The sequence below is a fragment of the Sturnira hondurensis genome, unplaced genomic scaffold (assembly GCF_014824575.4).
Source record: "Sturnira hondurensis isolate 20B ecotype Veracruz unplaced genomic scaffold, ASM1482457v3 Scaffold0024152, whole genome shotgun sequence".
In the NCBI taxonomy this organism is placed as follows: domain Eukaryota; kingdom Metazoa; phylum Chordata; class Mammalia; order Chiroptera; family Phyllostomidae; genus Sturnira; species Sturnira hondurensis.
In genome coordinates this window covers 9,431,318-9,451,366 of record NW_028096783.1, presented here as the reverse complement: position 1 = coordinate 9,451,366, position 20,049 = coordinate 9,431,318, and the positions used below count along the sequence as shown (strand labels likewise).

The window sequence follows — 20,049 nt, the reverse complement described above, 5'->3', positions numbered from 1 at the left end:
AAGTGCCAAAGGAATTCAGATTCATGGCTGGTCCTGTCCTCAGCCGAGTGAGAACGGACAGGTGATGCAGCTCAGAGACTTGCCAGGGTGGTACTGCAGGAACAGAGCCCCAGGGGCTATGGCAGCCCGAGTGACAGCCCCACAGTCCTGGCCTCATCCCTGGAGATCGCCTGCATTGCACTGCATTGCTTTTCACTCCACTGCATTCTGCTGCGTTGTATTGCATCGCATTGCATTCCATGACTTTGCATTCCTCTGCATTCCATTCCACTGCATTCTATTCTAGCCTCTCCATTTCCAGGCTCTGGAGAGCCAAGTGCTAAGAACTGATGAGGACAGAAGGGGCCAATTACTCTGAGCTATTTCTGTGGCACATTAGGGCTCCTTCCCCTTACTTGGTTCAAGCATCGAAGGCACACAGGGATCCAGGAAGCGATGGCCATGGAGACTCGCCAACAATAAGGTGAGTCTGGATAGTTCCCAGAGACCACAGTGCTCATTTCCAACATCCTGACTGTTTCATTTCCACACACTGGGGAACAGCTGACTGCATGAGTCAAATGGATACTTAGTCAAGGGGAGTTGCCTTCAAACTCAAGGAAGCTCTGCTCCTTGCCCAGGTGATGTGCTGACCCAGTGACCAACTGAGAGAGTACCTTGCGTTGCCCTCTGGTTTTAATTTTGTGTTTTGTGAGTAACTCATAGTTGCTGGTAAGAGGGGAGGGGGAGGGGGAGGACAGGGATGGAGGCCCTTCCAAAGGACCTTCCAGAGGGAATTTTTCCACCTGTGGCTCCTGCCTTCTTATTTCGTGTTCAATGAAGATACAGCTTCTTATTTCATTTTCAATGAAAATTTGGGGCAGGGGGACTGAAGCCAGTTCCACTGGGTTGAGATCCCGGAACCACAGGCAGAGAGACCTGGAATAAGTCACATAACCTTTCTGAGCCACACTTTCCTTGTCTGGGAAATGTCTGTACGAACCCACAACATTTTGGTGGATAGGATGACGCTCCGACCACCTGAGCCGCCCAGCCAGGGCTCTCCTTTCTGATTAAAAAAAGAAATCTCTACACTCAAGTCAAAACTATTCTGACATATTGTCTTCTTAAAGCGTAATTTTTTCACATGAAATCTTCGATCTATCACTAATTGATTATTTTATATGGCTTGAAGTAGGGATACATTTTTTCCAGGTAGTAACCAACGATCCCAGCAGTACTTATTACTTAGTATCAGTGCCCGGTAATGATTTTTTGGTCACACATCAAATACTCATATAAGTATAGCTTGTTTCCCTGGTCTGTTTGTCTGATCCTGCACGAACAGCGCAGGACCTCAACCCCTAGAGCTGTGTAATAAGTTTTGATGTTGTGGTATAAGCTGCAACAGGTTTTTTTTTTTTTTCGTAAAGCAAGTGCCTTACTGAAGCTTTGATTTTCAAGGCATCTATTTCAGAGTGCCATCCACTTCCATGGAGGGTTTTTAATTTTATTTTATTTGAAAAATTTTATTTATTTATCTTTAGAGGAGAAGGGAAGGAGAGAGGGAGAGAAATATCAATGTATGGTTGCCTCTCGTGCGTCCCCTGCTGAGAAGTGGCCTGCAATCCAGTCATGTGCCCTGACTGGGAATCGAACCACGATCCTTTGGTTCCCAGGCCCATGCTCAATCCACTGAGCAATGCCAGCCAGGGCGAGGCTTTTTAAAATAAACACATTGCCAGTGTTTATTTAACGCAAAGGGTTGGGCTGCCTCCCCCGCTGAGATTTCTTTGTTTCAGAGATTTGACTGATTTCAATAACAGACCATTTTGGGACACTTGTTGATTTTTTTTCTTCCCTGCTTTAAATTTTTCTCTCTTATGTTTTAAATTCACCAATCAAGAGCGAACCCAGGCAGCCCCGGGCCCACAACCTTCCTGTGTGGCCCCGAGTGGGCTGTGTGATTCCTAGGTGTTGGGAGTAATGACCTTTATTTTTTCAAAGTTTCTTGGAGGCTGTTGCCGAAGGGTATCTTGCAGTCGTAATAAGAACCACAAAGCTGGGTCCCACCACATCATTCAGGATACTCTGAGGGCAATGCAAAACAGGTATCTGGTGGCTGATCCCTGCCCCCTTCTTCTTCAGAAGGGTCTTGGCTATATTTGTGCCTTTCAGCTTGTCAAGTTCCTTGAAAAGCTTATAGAACTGACTGAATATATAGAAAGAACTGACACTGTATAACAGTAACTCTGCCTTCTCATGGACCTGCACACCTCCTTCTTTATTCAGGCCATCTTTGATATTTTTTCATAAAGTTTTATAATTTGCTTTATATAGATCTTCCACACATTTTGTGAAATGTATTCTTACTTAACTTGTTAAATCTCCTGTTGAGATTATTTGCAGATTGTTGCAATAATCCCTGCTGTCCCTTTGCAATGCTTCCTGCCCCTCCAGTAAAGAAGTGGAATATTTTTCTGTACCCTTTGGAGCTAGGCTGCTTTGTAAATTGCTCTGACCTGCAAAATTTGGGGGAAGTGACACCATGGAGCTTTGAAGTCTAGGCCTCAAGAGGTTGTGCAGCTTCTGCTCTTGACCTTGTAAAACACAGCCCTGTGACTACTATGTGAAGAAGCTGTTTAGCCACAGAGAGCAGCAATGAGCAGTTCTAACTGAGAATTTGAAAACTTATTGGCCAACAGCCAGTGTCCATTGACATGCCTGTGAGTGAGGCCGTTGTCAGCATCCAACTCCAGCTCAAGTTGCCGGGTGACACAGTCACGTAAGTGACTTCACACAGCACCAGCAAATGAGTGGCCAGGCTGAGTCTGGCCCCAATTACTGACACAAAGAATGTGTTGAAATAAAACGATTATTCTTTTTTAAGTCACTCAGTTTTTGAGTGGTTTGTTACAGAGCTGTGAAGAACTGAAGTATGCTAGTATTCTGTCTAATAGTTCGTAGATTCTTCTGTGTTTTCTACACAGAAAAATCATGTACTCTAAATATAATGACATTTTTGGTTTTTCATTTCCCCCATTTATACCTTTTTGTTTCTTTTTTAAAAAGATTTTATTTATTTATCTTTAAGGGGGGAAGGGAAGGAGAGAGGGAGAGAAATATCAATGTATGGTTGCCTCTTGTGCGTCCCCTGCCGGGAACTGGCCTGCAACCCAGGCATGTGCCCTGACTGGGAATCGAACCGTAATCCTTTGGTTCTCTCACAGGCCTGCACTCAATCCACTGAGCTACATGGCCAGGGTTTTTTGTTTATTTTCAATGTTGAATACAAGGGGTGATCATGATTTCATATTTTTCATCTCCTTGTTTGTGCGCCTTATTCTGAATCATTTCTTTACATACATCTTCCAATGAACAAACTCTCTTTGTCTATACTTAATGTGCTAACTCTTTCATTTACACTTTATTTCAATGAGTTATATTTTTACTTATAAAAATTGTATTTTGTTTATGTTCAAATCTGGTCACTTTTGCTAGTCCTTGGCTGCTTGTTAATTTTTGCGATTTTGTCTTTTATTTATCCAATATAATTGCTTTATATTTTATATCTGATAAATCTCAGCATCCAAAGGCCTTGGGGGGTCTGAATCTATTGCTTCTTAGCCTGCTGACTCTTATTCACAGTGATGTGTTTCCTTCTGTCTTTACTGACCTTTCACCGCAAACGCTCCTGTGGTTGGTCTCAATCTCTGAGAATTCTAGGATTTGCTTTCCTCCAGAGAGGATTTGCATTTTTATTTGAGAAACCTAGGCTACTGCCAACTGGGGACCCCTTCCAGCTAATGCAGGAGTCTCAGGCTCAGCTCCCCCACTTTGTCCCTGGCCCACTACCAGGCTGTACAGACATTTGTCCCTGGGTCACCCACGTTGTGTGAGGGCTAAGGGCAAGCTCTCATACACGCTGCTCCTTCTGCGTGGAACATGTGGTCTTTCATCTTTTTTTCTCCACCTGAGTAAGTAATCTTTCTGTTGTAAGACTAAGTCCAGGCCCATTCTTTCTCTAGATACTGTAACTGGGTTAGACAGCACTCATATGCTCCCAGCACAGCCCACACCTACCTCCGCCATTGCATCCTCAATCCTATATTGTAACAATCTGCTGATGGGTTTACCCGTCTATCTTCCTCCGAGAGACCTCATTTCCGTAGGAGTCAGGGCAGAGTTAGGCTGTTTCCCCAGTGTCTATCACAGGGTCTGGTCCAAGGTCATTAACAAGCGATAAGTGAAAAGAATACCTGAATGGGCCAATGGGTGAGTGAGTGATGGTTTCGGAATGGACAAATTTGGGGGGTTGCAAAGAGGGCAAAGGATGGTGAAGGAAAAGGAGAAGAAAAAAGGGAAATAACTCGTGTTTTGAAGTTTGTTTTGTTCTCCTTGCTTAAGTGGGAGAGAGTCGTCATTTCATTTGGTCAAAAGTTTATTGAGCATCTAGGTTGTGCTAGGCACTCTGCTAGATGCTACAAATACAAAGATGAAGATCCCAACAAAATAAAATAGAAACAAAACAGACTTCCTTACTCTCCCACCCTTCAGCCCGCTCCACCAACCCACCCCAGGCAGATCTGGCTGGAGCCTGGGAAGCTGGGCCTGGGCCCCAGGGATTCAGCAGCAGGACATGGAGCGCAACAGGGCTCTCAACTCCTCTCACGCTAACCTCTACCCCTGACTCTCAGGGCCAACCAGCATGCACCCCATCTCCAAGTGCCGCACCTCTCACCTGCCCGAGCAACCTGCCCTGCGTGTATTACCTCTGGGTGAGGCACCTGGCGAGGTCAGGAGAGCAGTTCTGGTTCCACGGGGAACCACGGGGCTGCAGCCCAAATGAGCAGGCAAGGGCTGCTAGGCTGGGGAGGGGGGGTGGTGGTGGAGCGGACAGGGCTCAGCTGGAGATATTTTTACTCTTGGGACTGGGACAAAACTTGCTCCAGTGTGAAGGGTGGGGCACAGGGGCCTTGGGAATTGCTCTGTGAGGTGGTGGAGAGCTAGAGCTGGAATTTAGGAGGTTGAGCAGGGGCCAGGGATGCAAGGACCCCTAGAGGCAGCAGGGACAGAGGTCAGAAGACCCAGAAGGTCTCCTCCTTCAGCTTTTTAGTTGCCCTCTCTCCTCACACAGTGGATTATTGTCTCTCCTACAAACTGTTCCATAGGCGGGGGCATGGGCAGGGCCTGGCTACACAGTGGCCAGCTTCTCTGAATGCGGCTGTTGGTGTGTTCAGGGAGTCTGCCCTTCTCTTGTCTCTTGGGATCTGAGTATCTGGGAGCAGTGCAGGGAGGAGGCTGGAGGCCAAGGGCTGCATCATATCTCCCTGATGTCCTGGGGAGCAGTGAGCCTCCCCCCTCCCCTTTCTCTGCAAAGTCAAATCTTATTCTCTCACAGCTGGAGGAAGCTCCATAGCCTTTCCGGGAGGAATGATTGTTTGAAAGGCTTGTGTTGTAAGGAAATGGGAGAAGGCCTAGGCGTAAGGGCTTAAACACAGTCCTTCACTTCATCTAGCTGCCTGGGCCAGGGGAGGGCGAGCGAAACCCCTTCCCTCTAGGAACAGACGCTTAGGAAACAGCGCTCTGCATACCCTGGAACTGGCACTGGATTTCCGCTTAGTTCAGACCGTTGTGCGTTTGGGGCAGAAGGCCTCTCTCATCTGGGCTTGGGGGAAAGAGTGCCCTAGTCCTTCAAAGGGGAGGGAGGTGCGGGGGAAGCAGGAGAGCTCCCTAGGCAGGGCACGGGATAGTAACGGGAGTTAGGTTACTGATGTTAGTTTCCCTAAGACCCTTGAAGGACTGCACCGGAAATGTAATAATCTACGTGGTCCTAAGGCGTACAATCTGTATCCACCGGGAACACTGCCAGCGAACCGGAATCAAACGCGACCTGGTTTCCTCCCCAAATCACTCTCCGGCGCCCCTCTGCGTCCCCCATCTGCACTCGCTCACTCAAGTCCTCAGACGAGACCTGAGCGCCCCTTAGTCCCGTTTTGCAGCCTCTCCCACCACCCTGGAGGGCACCCGTGCGGGAGGGCGGGTCCTGGGCGGTTCAGGCGCTGATCCCCACCGGGCCGGCCTCCTCCTGCTCACGGATCAGGCGTGCGCCCGCAGTCCGGAGTGCGCGCGAGCGACTTGGCGAGCCGGGGCCCCGGGACGGCGATGTGTGCGGCCGACCCGGGGCAGGGGAGGGCACCGGAGAGCGCGGGTACCGGCGGGCAGAGCGCACCGGCAGCCCGGGCGAGCGGCCGGGAACTGCGGGTGACACGGAGTAGGCGGGCGGGCCGGGCTCCGTCGCGCTCCGGGGCTCGGTCGCAGGCTCCTCCTCGGTCTCCGGGGAGTCCTGCAAGGATATGCGCCAGGGTCAGCGGCCAGCGGCCGGGTCTAGGGGAGCGACTGGTGTTCCAGGGCGCCAGGAACATCGAAGTGGATGGAGGAGATAGTTTTCTATAGGATTCCCACCTCTTGGGAGGTGGCAGACAGAGGTCTGATTTTCCTGTTTTGTTTTGTTTTGTTTTGTTTTTGTTTTCAATGCACGACACTTAGCATGGTGCCCGGCAGATAGTATGTGTTCAGTAAATACTGAAATGCATTAACTTGAGTGCTTTGTCTCCTTATTGTCCCCTTTCCACCTGTCTCCGACAGCCTGGGGTAGAGTTAATTATGAAATAGAGTTGGTGTCCAAAGACCTAGGCTGGAAGCCTGGACCTGCCACTTAGTTCCTTCGCTGATCCTGGGCAAGTCATTTCACCTTTGTCAGCCTTATTTTTCTAATCTATAAAGTGGAGATGGCACGAATATTTCTCTTGTTATTCTGAGTTCCATGAAGGGATATCCCTGTGGTATGGCTTCGTAATGCCAGGACACGGTAGGGGCCCGCGGTGCATGTGGGACACCCAGCCCCGAGCTGCTCACCTTGTCCTTCAGAATGTAGAGTGCCATGGGGTTCTTCCGCTCCTGCTCCGCACTCCGGGGAAGGGCATCTGCTGCACAGGACAACGAATGGGGTGGCTGGCCCGGTACAGGCCCTCTCCCCACCAGTCAGCACCTATATTCTGCTCCCCGACTGGCCAACCAAGGCCCCACCACAGCCTCTGCCAAAGGCTCTGCAGCAGGTGGGCTCCTACCTTGGCCGCACCGCTCCCTGCTTTGCAGTCTTCGCGCCGTTGGTGGAGGAAGGGGCCCTGCAGAGCCGGCTTCCTTGTGGCCCACTTCTGCCTTTTCCCAGCAGCCTGCTGGTCTAGGTGAGGACTGGACCGGTGAGTGGGCCGCCGGGAGCTCACCTTCTGGTTTCAGGCCATCATCATTCTGATCCATGTATTCCAGGGAGTTTTGTTTCTCCAGTTTCCTCTTCTTTCTATAAACCCACCCAGCGCCCCATGAACACAGCTGCCGAGTGTGAGGAGGAGGAGTTCTGGGGTGGGGGACACAGGCAGTGTGATGGCCTTAAAAGAGGCCTGAAAACAGGAGGATGGGCTGGAATGAGTCACATCTAAGGTTGTGCCCTGCTGGTTGCTAGCGTGGTGACTGTTGGCGAGCCATTTAACCCACGTGAGTGTCATTGTCCTTATCTGTAAACTGCAGGTGGTCCTACGTAAAAGGTAGTGCACTAACGCCAACCACAGTGCCCAGCCCAGGAAAGGTGCCCTGCAAGTGGAACCATTGTTAACAGTGCAGGGCCATCAGGGGCTGTGAGCGCAGGGGATGATTCCATTCATGGTACACACAGTGGTGAGAGGGGTCTCCTGGGAAGAAGTGCAGGGCACTGGGAAGAAAGCCATTTACAGAGACTTAAGAGGAGAGCTTGGGGTTGTGGATGGAAGGGTTGGGGTGCTCAGAGTGTGGAACTTGAGGAGTTACCCAGACTTTTTGGAGGGTTTCCAGCAGGCACAGACCGTCACCAAGGTCACAAGGAGAAAGATGCCTCCTGTGGACAAGATGATGTAGAGTGAGCTTCTTCCTAGGGAGAGAGAAAGGCGGAGAAGTGAGAGAGACTTCAGAGGAGGCGCCAGGTGGGGTGAGGAGGGCTTCCTGCAGGGGATGGGAGAGAAAAGGAGCCCCTGGCGGCACGGCTGGCCCACAGCAGCGCGTGCCCAGAGCCCGCTCCCCAACTGTAGCCGTCCTCCATGGAAAGTTGGGCCCATCTCTCTCTCCCTCTGTCTGGTATGTCCGTAGCCCCTCATGGGCTCTGTCGGGGCTTTGAGTCCTAAAGGGAGGGCAGGCAGGGGGACTCACTGTACACAGTGATTCTGATGGGCAGGCTGCGGCCCTGGCTGATGGGGTTCTCCACCACACAGCTGTACAAGTCGTCGTCCTCCATGAGCACACGGGTGATGGTGAGTACCTTTTGGTCGGGGGACAGGAGCATTCTCGAGTCATTGAGGAGGGGCTTGCCATCCTTCAGCCAGGTGTAGCTGGGCTTGGTGCCGTTCTCATGAGAGCAGTTCAGGGTGAAGGCTTCGCTGAGCTCCAGCACAGTGGTCGAAGCCACTAACACCTGCGGCCTCGAAATGGGCACTGGGCCCCGGGGAAGGGAGCCTGTGAGCCATGGACCAGAAAGCTTCTCCCTTCCCCGTCTTAGCCACCTTCAACATAGCACAACTCAGTTTGTGGTCGGAAGGGCCCTTCGGAGATCGTTAGTCAAGTTCTTTACTTCCACCCACCCTCCCATCCCATCCATACATTCATTATTCATTCATTCATTCACTCATTTACCAGCTATTTACTGAGCATCTGCTAAGCCCAGGATGTACCATGTTGACGAAGACAGCCATGGTCCCTCCCCTCATGGACCTTCCCTCCCCTTCTCCCCAAATACCTTTCCAAGATGTCTGAAACTGACCCAGTATGGAACTACGATGCCTAAGTCCCACTGTCCGGGTTCAGATATCGGCTCGATCACTTACTAACTGCACGACTTGCACAAGTTACTCCACCTCTCTGTGCCTCAGTTTCCTCTTCTGCAAAGAGGGATGACGATATTAACTATCCCTAGATTATTACGAGCATTGGATGAGTCGATATATGCAAAGCCCTTAAAATAGTTTCTGGCATGTAGCAAGCACTCTTGTCACGTTTACTGTATCCTCCTACCTGCTAATTGCTAACATCCAGCTGGCTCACTCCCAGCTCCCAGGTGGTTTGGGCCTCGGCTTTCCCAGGCTCCAGCAGACCCCGCCCAGTCCCAGGCCCATCCCCAGGCCCATGCCCTTCCCTGCCAGAGCATGTTACCGTCGACAGTGAGGTTGATGGTCTTCTCCCCCGTGAAGGTGTCGTCAGTGATGGAGATCTCGACCTCGTAGGTGCCCTCATCCGCCAGCTGCAGGTCGCTGAGCAGCAGGGAGCCATTTTCAAAGAGGCGGATGCGGTCTCGGTAGTCAGGCCGCAGGGTGCCAATGACCTCTGTGCCGATGGACTGTACCACGGTCACTGGCTTGTCCCTTTTCAGCTGCCACTTCACCACGGGCTTGTCACTGCTGGTGCTGCTGTACTGCACGGAGAGCAGGGCCGACTTCCCCACCGTGCCATGGATCAGGCGGACTGGGCTGGTGATGTTCACCCCCTGCAGGGGCTCTGGGGACAGAAGCGCATGGGCAGAGGGTGGCAGCTTCAGGCACTTGGCTCCTACTCTACTTCCATCTTTGAGTCCTCTGATCTCTTTGTGCCTCCCCATCTGGGCCCATCACACCTGTCAGTGCCACCTGCTTAGTCTCTGCTTCCATCTCTTCTTCCCTGGGCTGTAGGCACCTCTGCTCCTCTGTCACCCCTCACACGCACTCCATTGCTCTTAACCTTTCATCTATTGGCCCTCTGCCTCTGGCACTTTCCCTCATTGCCCTCCTCTCGAGGAAGGTTCGAGCTCAGCTACGCCCTGTGTGCTCCATTTATAGAAGTCTTTTTTGAGCACCTACCATGTGCAAAACGCTATTCTATAACCTTGGGGTATACCAATGTGCAAAACAGACAAACAGATGAAGTCTTTATCCCCTGTAGCTTATAAGTCATTAGACCTTAGGGTGAATCTGTCAGGTTTTCTTCTTGGTTTGGAATTGGAAGTGTGAGGTGAGTGGGGACACGGAGAAAGCGTGGGGACAGAGATCCACAAGGAAAGGGACAGGACAGTGCCAACAAAGGGGAGTTCAGGGGCTGAAGACAACAGGGCCACCCTCCAGTCAGACCAGCAGCCTCTCCCGTCCTTGCCTCAACTGCCTGTAGCATCTTCCCAGGCCCGCCCAGCGCACAGCAGCCCTGCGACTGGGTGGACGGTTTTGGAGGTTCACCCCAACTCCAGCCCAGTGTGTATTGTATCCCCTTTAGCAGAGGAATTAGTGGGCAAAGGCAGAAGTGCAGGCTCAGCAGGCCTTGTGAGCTTGGGCTCCACCCAACGACTGGCTGGGTGGGTTTGGGCAAGTCACTTTTCTAGGCCTCACTCCTCGTGTGGAAAATAAGGATGATAACAGCAACAAGAGCAACTGCTGTGTCAGGTTCACAGTGGGAAAACCCAGTGTGTGTGTCAGTTGTTGTTGTGTTGTGCAGAGGACCCAGAGACTTGGGCCCCGCGCTGACCTGGGAGAAGTCACTCATGTGTTTGGGGCTCAGGTTTCCCATGGATCAAAGGAGTGGCGATCCATGTGATTTCACCAGTTCCTGCCAGTAATTCTGGGATTTTACCATCTCGCCCTGCAGCTGCCCCAATGGCTGCCCCGTCCAGAGCCACATCGCACAGGTCAGGGGTGTCTGAGGCACTGTGGGGCCTGACGCGTGCTGCTCGTAGGCGTCACCTGCTCACTCGTAGAGCAGAACCGCCACGTGAAGAAGAGCCTTCTGAAGAAGGTGTCAGTCGGGAACAGGGCTGAATTTAGCTGGACAGACACATATATGTCAGGTCTCAGTCCTCCTGTGTCCCCAGCTGTCTCTTTTGACTGTCTCTGCCTCTGAAGTTCCCTCTGTCCTTCTCCCCCCTCCCTCCCACTCTGCTCCTGCTGCCGTCCAGGGTCGGGAAGCTGCGCTCTCTCCTGCCATTCCTCATTCCTCTTCCTGTGCTGAGAGGACCCAGGCCAGACCCGGAGGGGATTAAACTAAAAGGTTAGTGGTGGAGAGTGGCGTAAATTTAATTGAGCTCAATGAACACATTCAGTCCATTTTCAGAACAAGTGTTTTGTTGAGTAGTGAGCTCATCGTTTTTTAAAAGTGGTCAAGAAAAGGCCAGTTAACTATTCTTTCACGTCTTTGTGCCTCAGTTTCCTTCTTTGTATAATAAGGTGGTGGGACCACATGATCTTTAGGGGCCTTTCAACTCTGATATTCATTACCTGCCTGGTGGACTAGAATCATAAAACCCTCAGTGTAGAAGTGACTACTCATGACTAAAGCTATATGTATAACTATTTCGTGCTTGTTACTGAGGAGTCTACTGGGGGAGGAGGATGGATAATTCAAACATTCTTATTAAAGGTATTTTTGTTCCCACAGAAACTTATATAAAAATGAAAGGAATGAGATCTAGCCCCAGCTCCCGTAATTTGGCGGAGAAGGTGGTGGGTGCCCGAGTCCTGTCCTCCACACTGACTCGGCGAGTTACTAGGAATCCCTGTGACTCTGTGGATCAGACTGAAAGCCACCTGACTGCGTGATCCTTGAGATTTCTCCCAGATCTAGTTTCTGTGATTATTGACCTGCCCAGCAACTGCTAAGTCCCAGACTTGATTTAGAAAAGCAAGCTTTCAACTTACCCTAAATAGACAAATAGGCTTGGTTAAGTGTGAGCGGGGTGGTCCCAAACAAAATCATTGTGTCCCCTAAGTCCATAATGGTGATGATCAAATAGTTTGGAAATACCTAAGCCCCTGCCTCAGGATCCAGTTCGGAACAGTGGGGTATGCACGTGGGGGTCGTACCTGCAGAGATGTCCTGGGGCTGAGGAGCCTCAAGCACAAACTTTGAGGGTCTCATTTCCTCCTTCCAGGAGACTGGACAGTGACAGTCCCAGAGCCAAGGAAAAATAGAAGGTGTTCCCCCCTCCCCTTCTATCTTTGCTGGCTCTCTCTTGAGCTCCCCCCCGAGTATGCTCTCTCCTATCCCATGTGAGGTCCTGCTGACCCTTCTGTGATGTCTTTCCCCCTCAAGCCTGCTCTTTCTACCAACTTAAACTTGATTTTTCAGGATGCAAACACTGGAGAAGCTACAACATATGGATTGCCTCAGTCCTTACCCTCCTCTGGATGGGAGCCTTCCTTCCCCCTGCCCGGGACTCGAAGGGGTATGCCTGAGTGTCAGGAGGAAATGGAGCGGTCTGTCTCAGAAGCTGACAAAGAGAGCTTTTTGCCCAGCAAACATTGTTTCCCAAAATTCTTGCCAAGACTGGAGTCTGTGTTAAGGTCAGGGTATCACCACTTTCAAGGGGCACAGGGAACTGGGACAGAGGCAAAGCAGGACACAGAAATGAGGAAGTGGCTGACAGCTGCATTCCACTGTAGGAATAAAAAGGACTAGGGCTATTCAACCTTGAGAAGTGATTAACTTAATTACTGTCCCCTAGTCTCTGAGGCATCGTTTTGTAAGAATGATGGACATTTCTCTTCCCACTGGAGGCTGAACAAAAGGAAACGGACATTGTGGCAAGATGTACCTGTCACCTTAAACAGTGCCACACTGGGTCAGGTAGGTGGCTTTCTTCAAGGAGGATTTTGACCCGCTGTGACACCAGGCCATGGCAAGCTTTAAAGTATAAGAATGTATCTGCCAATAGCCTTGGGTTCCCCTAATAGCCTCTTCCTGATCCTCTTTGCTTGGCAAAGGTTTCCATTTACTGGTATTTGCCTTAAATTTACCTTTTAAAAGTGTCAGGGAGATGGTGCCAAACGTGTATACACCTAACCCACAATCTCTAACACCACAGACCACAGTTACATCCCTTTCTCAGGTGAAGGATTGTTTGTTCCCTTTGAATCTGTCTCCACAGGGAAGTCCCTCCATCCCCTTGGACTCCCCTTCATGGACACCCCTCTCTGGGCTTTCTCCAACTCTGTTATTCCTTTTTTTTTGAGATGTGGTTTCCAGAACCATGTACAATAATTCAAGGTCAGCACACAGCATTGTTTTCTAAAAGAAAAAAAAATATTGCTTTCTGGGATTTTTTTTTCTTCAAATCCAATTACTACGTCCTAGTGGGGAGAGTACTAGTGTTGGCCCATCTACACTGCCCATTTTTTCCCCCTTTATTCTCACCCAAGGGCATTTTTCCACTGCTGAGAGGGAGAGAAAGAGAGAGACATTAGTGCAAGAGAGAAACATCGGCTCATTGACTGGCCACCTTGAATATGCACCCTGACCAGGGATCGAACCTGTGAACCGTGCACATCGTTCCAACCAACTGAGTCACACTGACCAGGGCTGATTTTGACTTTTAACATCCTCCTTAATGAGTGATGCTCTGAGAAATCAGCCCACTCCTCGTCCTGCATCACCAAGTGCAAACATCTTGGGGTTATTGTGTTACATTCTTATGTTGTTCCTGTTAAGACCTACAAGGGTCCACCAGAGTGTGAAATCATTTTTTGGTAGCTCTGAAGACAGCCAACGGCATTGCAGTGACGCACGGAGAACTCCACGTTTGGACAGCTTAACTCCACGGGGGTTAAGCTTTCAATTCTCCCAAACCGACTTATGAACTTAATGCAACGCCAAGCAAAATTCCAGGATGTTTCCTTTGTGACATTGGCACAGACAGATAAATAGATCAATGGCGCAGAATGGGGAGTCCAACAACAGACTCGTGTATAACCGTCTGACTTGTGACAAAGGCGGCTTTGCCATGTAATGGGGAAAGGATTTTTTTCCCTGGTAAACAGTGCTGGGCCACATAGGGAAAAAGGTGACCCTTGACCCTTCCTACCTGACACGAATATCAGTTCTAGATGGACCGGAGATCTAAATGTGAAAGGTAAAACAATAATGCTTTAAAAAGGAAAGAAAGGAGACTATTTCCACAACCTGAGGACAAACACAGGTTTCTCAGAAAGAACACAAGTGTGCAGCTCCCATAAAAGAAGAAAATGATCTGTTGGACACAATAAAATCAAGAGCTTCTGTTCATCAGAAGACATCATGGAGACCATGGAAAGGCAAGCTGTGGAGCAGGAGATATTTGTCATACATATCCACAAAGGACTCATACCCAAAATACATTTTTAAACTCCTATAAATCAATGATTTTTTTAAAAATTCAGGAAATGCAATAGAAAATGGGCAAAAGATTTGGAATAGGTCTTTCATGAAAAACGATATTCAAATAACTAATAAAAATTTGAAAAACACACAACTTCATTAATAACCATGGAAATGCAATTTTAAACCATCATTTGGTACCACCTCAAACTCACTAGGATGGTTGAAATGAAAAAAGAAAGATACAGCCTTGGCTGGTGTGGCTCAGTGGATTGAGCACTGGCCTGCAAACCAAAAGGTTGCTGGTTCGATTCCCAGTCAGGACATATGCCTGGGTTGTGGGCCAGCTCCCCAGTTGGGGGCATGTGAGAGGCAACTGATCAATGTATCTCTTGTACACTGATGTTTCTCTCCTTCTCTTCCCCTCTCTCTAAAAGTAATAAATAAAATCTTTTTTAAAAAAAGAAAGATACAATTGTTGGTAGGAATGTAGACTGATGCTACCACTTTTGAAAACTGACCCTATCTACTAAAGCTTAATACATGCATATAACTCAGCAATTCTACTCCTAGGTATATTCCCCAAAGAAAGGTGTATGTCTGTTCACCAAGAGGTACATGCTAGAATGTTTTAACAACTCAATTCATAAAGTCCTAGATAGGAAATGACATGGATGAGTCTTGCAAATATGATGTTCGGTGAAAGAAACCAGACACAAAAGCATGCCTACAGATGACTGCGTTTACATAAAGTGCAAAGACAGCCCTGGCCTGTGTGGCTCAGTTGGTTGGGGAGTCATCCCATAAACCCAAGGGTCATGGGTTCGATTCCTAATCAGGGCACATGCCTAGGCTGTGGGTTTGGTAGGGGTGTGTATGAGAGAGGCAGTCGGTTGACGTTTCTCTTCCTTCCCCCTTCTCTAAAATTCATGAGCATGTCCTCCGGTGAGGATAAAAAAATTAAAGTTCAAAGACATGCAAAATTAGTCTGTATTGGAAGTTAGGGTATCACTGAAACCCTGGAGTGGGGGGCAACTGTAACTGAACTTGTATGGAGGTTTGTCTGAGGTGCTGAAGTTTTCTGTTACTTGGTCACAGGCACTGATGGCATGAGTTCACTTTTTAAAGGTTTAGCAAGCTGTATCCTTATGCTAAGTGCATTTCCCTGGGTTTAATTTATAATTGACAAACAAACGAATGACAGCACCTACAATGTGAAGGTGATATTCGGAGGGAAAGAAGGGAACCTGTGCAAGGGACTTCTTACCGGGTCCTCAGAGGATGGAACAGTTGCAGGACCCCGGAGAGCAATGCCTTGCGAGCCAGATTATTTAGGTTTATGGCATGCGTGTTTCTGTCTGTAAAATAGTGTCCTGGCCTCTAGAAAAGCCTCACTTGCATGCTCCAGGAATGCGGCTGTGATGAGTTTAGGAAAGCTTCAGTAGCCCATAGTAGAGCCAGGGCGGCAAGGCTGGGAGTCCCTTGTCTGAGGCTGCCTTGGTGGTCACCGCCACAGCACAGATGTAGGGGAATCTCTGGGAGCTGGGGTGACAATGGTCCAAGCCCCCTTTTAGGCCAGTCTTAGAAACAGCATTTCTCAAGTGAACAACAATAAAATAATTTTAAAGTATATTTTAAAAAAACAGTATTTCCCAGCCTCCTTTGCAGTTATGCATGTCCAGGTGACTGAGTTCTAGCCAATGAACCAGAGGAAATGGTGGGTACCACCATAAGCTGGTTTAGGGCCCCCTCACCCCCATTTTTAAAACTCCCTAATTGAAAGAAATGGAGATGACCCTCAGGAGGACCATGGGGAACACATGTCAAAGTTGACAGAGCTCCGTCAGCTGGGCCCCCGAAAAACTCCCTGGAGCAGAGTCCCACCTCGTCCCAGGCCTAGCCTGGGACTCCACTGTGCTACTCCGTGATTCATGGCAAGAGCTTAAATTTGGGAATTTATTTGTCCCAGAAGTTGGCATTTTCCTGACTAATATATCAATGATGGCAGAAATGTCCTATAGAACCTCAGTTCTTTATTGCTCTGAGTTCACAGCAGTACAATGGCCTGTGCCTGCACTTATTCCTTACCTGTCATAGGTCATATCTCACTCCTATTAGCATAACTTATATCTAGAATTTTTTGCTATATTGAGTAAGTTATATTCTCCCACACTTTGGGCCCTTTGTCACCTTTTGTTTTTGCCCAGTCACACTGACAAACAACATCTTTCTACAGTTTTCTCCTTATCATTGGATGGCCTGAAGGAGTTGGGGTCGTCTCCTGTTGTATGTTGCACGTGCACTTCCTATTCCCGATACCCCATCTCCAAACCAACCTGGGGTATGCACTTGGGGGTCGTATCTGCAGAGATGTCCTGGGGCTCTTGTTGTTTCCTCACGTCCCTGTACTTCCCACTGAGACCGTTCTCAGTAAGGCTGATAGCGACCCCTTGAATGCCGTATCTAAGGGACCCTTTCAGGTCCTCGTTACACTGGGCATCTTTGACACCTCTGGTATAGATTCTCCATGCCCTCCACTTCCCGGCCACCACAATCTTGCAGTTCTCCTCAGTGGAACTCTCCCCTGCGAATCTTGGGGTTACTTAGCACTCAATTTTCAACCTATTTTCTCATCCTGGCTGCTATTATCCAATCTCACTTTTAAATCTTACCTGTGGGCTGAGAGCTTCCGAATGCCTCTCATCGGCCTGATTTCCCTGCCCCCCCAGCTTCAGGCTGGTTAACATTTCCTCACAGGTGTGTCACAGGCATGCCAACCTTGACACGGACGATATGAATGATTGTCCCCAACGTTGTCCCCTTGTTTGTTTACGGTTTCACATGGAAACCTTACCTCCCTCTCTGGATCTTCCCACTTCTGACTTTCCCTCTAAAACACTGTCTCAACATGTCTCATTCCCTCTCTCTTTATTCTAGCCTAACCCATATTATTTCTGTCTTGAACTATTGCATTAGCCTTGAATTGTGTCCCCTCAAATTTATATGTTGAAGTTCTAACTCCCAGAACCTCAGAATGTGACCTTATTTAGCAGTGGGGTCATTGCAGAGGTAATTAGCTAAGATGAGGTCATACTGGAGGAAGGTAGGCCCATAATCCAATGACTGGTGGCCCTATAGAAAGGGGAAACTTGGCCCTGGCTGGTGTAGCTCAGTGGATTGAGCACTGGCCTGTGAACCAAAGGGTCTCCAGTTTGATTCCCAGTCAGGGCACATGCCTGAGTTGTGCGCCAGGTCCCCAGATTGGGGGTGCATGAGAGGCAACCACCCACTGTTTCTCTCCCTCCCTTCCCCTCTGTCTAAAAGTAAATAAAATCTTTAAAAAGAGGGGGGGATTTGGACACAGACATAAGCACAGGGAGACTGTCATGTAAAGATTGTAGTTATGCTGGCACAAGCCAAGGAATGACTAGAAGCAGAGAGTTCTAGAACTTTCCTAGCCCCATCAGCCTGGCCAACATCTTTGTCTCAAACTTTTAGTCTGAAAAACTGATGTGAGACAGTAAAGTTCTGTTGCTCAGCCCACCCAGTTTGCGGTTCTTCATTAGTGCCACCCTAGGAAACGTACACAGGGTTCCTTTTGCATCTTGTTTGCCCCCAGCTTCCCTGCTGATGCCTCACTGCAGAGCGAGCCATCCACAGTCCACATCTGGCCCTGCAGTCCCCAGACCAAAGCCTTTCAATGCCTCCCGAATCCATCACCCATGGACTGCACTCCAGTGTACTTACTGCCTCCACACGGCCCTTGCCTAACTCAGCTCACTCTTTCCTCTCCAGTGAAGGACAGCGGCGGGGCTGTTCCCAGGCACAGGATGCCATTTCAGGCTGCTGACCATTGCCCATTTTTCCAACTACAATGCCCACTCCCTCTACCCCCACCTATTTTTCTGCTCCTTCGGAATTCAGTGCAGACATTTCCCAGGTGACCCCTCCTGCCATTCCCCCACCCCGCCCACACCACCAGCACCAGTTCCTCCTGGGGCAGGTGACCTGTCTCGGGTCCTGGGTATCTTCTTCATACCTGTCTTGTAATAGTTTCTGTGTTCTTATTAAAGTGTGTTCTTAACTTGCCTGCATCTGTTTGCCCAACCAAATTGTGAATTTCTGGGCTCTCTGGAACAGCGTGTGCATGTGTGTGTACATAAACAAATATACTTAAAATAAGGTGAATTCTCCAAATGGTTGGCAGAGGGTGGCATAGGAGGCAGGCCTGTCCGGTGCGGGGTGAGTTATGGGTAGGTTGGCGTTCATCTCCAAAGTCGGGAGGCTTGTTATCTCCAAAATTCTTACATCTCTTGCTGTTTTACACTCAAAGGAGCCAAGGCAGGAGCTGGGGAAGTGCAAAACCAAGAGTTCCCCACTCCTTCCAGCCCCAACGTAATCTTTGGAAAGAATACTGAACTGGCCCGTGCCAACAAGACATCCTATAAGAAATGGCTCATTGCCCTTCATCGAACGTCCTGAATGCTGTGAGAGCTCCAAAGTCATGCAGCCTGGTGGGGGAGTGGGCAGGGGCCGGGCAGTAAGCAACAGAATGAAGAAATGCATTCAACACTAATGCCTGAATTCGCTGAGATTCTTCCCACGGCGGCAGCTCTCTTCCCTCCTCCCATCCTAAAGGCATTCTCGCCCCACATGCTCCCCTCCCTCACCTTCGAAAGCCCTGGTTCCTTCTCCCAACCCTTTCTTACCCTTCTGGTCTCCTACCTGTCTGGATCAGGAGAAGGTAGACAAAAGGAGTGAGGCGCAGGGCGCTGAAGGCTCTGAACAGGGCTCCCCTTTCTCTCCTCATTTTGGGTGGCATTCTCCAGCTCTGGTGCAGACAATTAGCATGATTTCTTCACTCTGGGCACGTCCCTTTGTACCACTCAGAGTTTCCCTGCCCGAGCACAACCCTGCCAACTTCCCTCTGAACACACAGAGCTCTGTGTGTTGTTGGGCTTGTTCTTTCTTCTTCTTCAGACCTGGCATTTTCTAGTTGCAAAGCCCTCCATCCCCAGTTTGGAAGGGGGTATCTGCTGAGGAGATCATCTCCGGCGGGGGTGCCAACCTCATGGGTCCTGGGGACCCAGCATTTCTTCCCTATCTGTGCCGAGCCCCACACCCGGGGGTGAGATGAGGATTGGGGCTAAATGGGGACTGGGGTGGGACACGTGCTAAACTGGACCTTGTGTCCCAACCTATCCTGTCTCCACTGCACACTCCTTGTTCCTGAGAAGGAGAGTGTATGCCAGGAACAGCCCTCCAAAAGGTTTTCAATAGGGAAGGATAGGAGCTTTTATTTTATTTTACTTTTAAATGTATTTTATTGATTATGCTTACAGTCGTCCCATTTCCCCCCCTTCATTCCCCTTCCCCTGCACACCCCCTCCCACCCACATTCCCCACCTTTAGTTCATGTCCATGTGTCATAAGTTCTTTAGCTTCTACATTTCCCATACTATTCTTGCCCTCCCCCTGTCTATTAACTACCATCTATTCTACTTATTCTCTGTACCTTCTCCCCCCTCCCTTCCTCCCACTCCCCTGTTGCTAACCTTCCATGTGATCTCCATTTCTATGGTTCTGTTCCTGTTCTAGTTGTTGGCTTAGTTTGCTTTTGTTTTAGGTGTGGTTGTTAATAACTGTGAGTTTGCTACATTTTTACTGCTCATAGTTTTTATCTTCTTTTTGTTAGATAAGTCCCTTTAACATTTCATATAATAATGGCTTGGTGATGATGAACTCCTTTAACTTGACCTTATCTGAGAAGCACTTTATCTACCTTTCCATTCTAAATGAAAGCTTTACTGGATAGAGCAATATTGGATGTAGGTCCTTGCATTTCATGACTTGGAATACTTCTTTCCAGCCCCTTCTTGCCTGCAAGGTCTCTTTTGAGAA

General features: G+C 49.2%; 1 protein-coding gene across 2 annotated transcripts; it reads right to left on the bottom strand.

Annotated features, from left to right (window-relative positions):
* Positions 1 to 4,476: 4,476 nt before the first annotated feature.
* HEPACAM (hepatic and glial cell adhesion molecule) lies at positions 4,477 to 19,275 on the bottom strand. 2 transcript variants are annotated; one of them, XM_037038272.1, is made up of 7 exons: positions 18,874 to 19,010; positions 9,214 to 9,555; positions 8,218 to 8,499; positions 7,843 to 7,942; positions 7,110 to 7,339; positions 6,898 to 6,968; positions 4,477 to 6,325 (listed from the first exon to the last, which is right to left on the bottom strand). In XM_037038272.1, the coding sequence occupies exons 1-7, from the start codon at positions 18,968 to 18,970 to the stop codon at positions 6,035 to 6,037; spliced, it is 1,413 nt and encodes a 470-aa protein (XP_036894167.1). In that variant the 5' UTR covers positions 18,971 to 19,010; the 3' UTR covers positions 4,477 to 6,034. The 2 variants fall into 2 exon arrangements, with proteins under 2 accessions (XP_036894167.1, XP_036894168.1); XM_037038273.1 differs by having other exon boundaries at positions 4,478 to 6,325; positions 6,898 to 6,965; positions 18,874 to 19,275.
* Positions 19,276 to 20,049: the final 774 nt, after the last annotated feature.

Excerpts from the sequence above, each read along its gene's own strand:
- HEPACAM (XM_037038272.1), bottom strand. The coding sequence starts at position 18,970 with ATGCCACCCAAAATGAGGAGAGAAAGGGGAGCCCTGTTCAGAGCCTTC. Across the intron at positions 9,556-18,873 it reads CCTTCTCCTGATCCAGACAG|AGCCCCTGCAGGGGGTGAAC; the intron begins GTAGGAGACCAG and ends TTCTGTCCCCAG. Across the intron at positions 7,943-8,217 it reads CATCAGAATCACTGTGTACA|GAAGAAGCTCACTCTACATC; the intron begins GTGAGTCCCCCT and ends CTCTCTCCCTAG.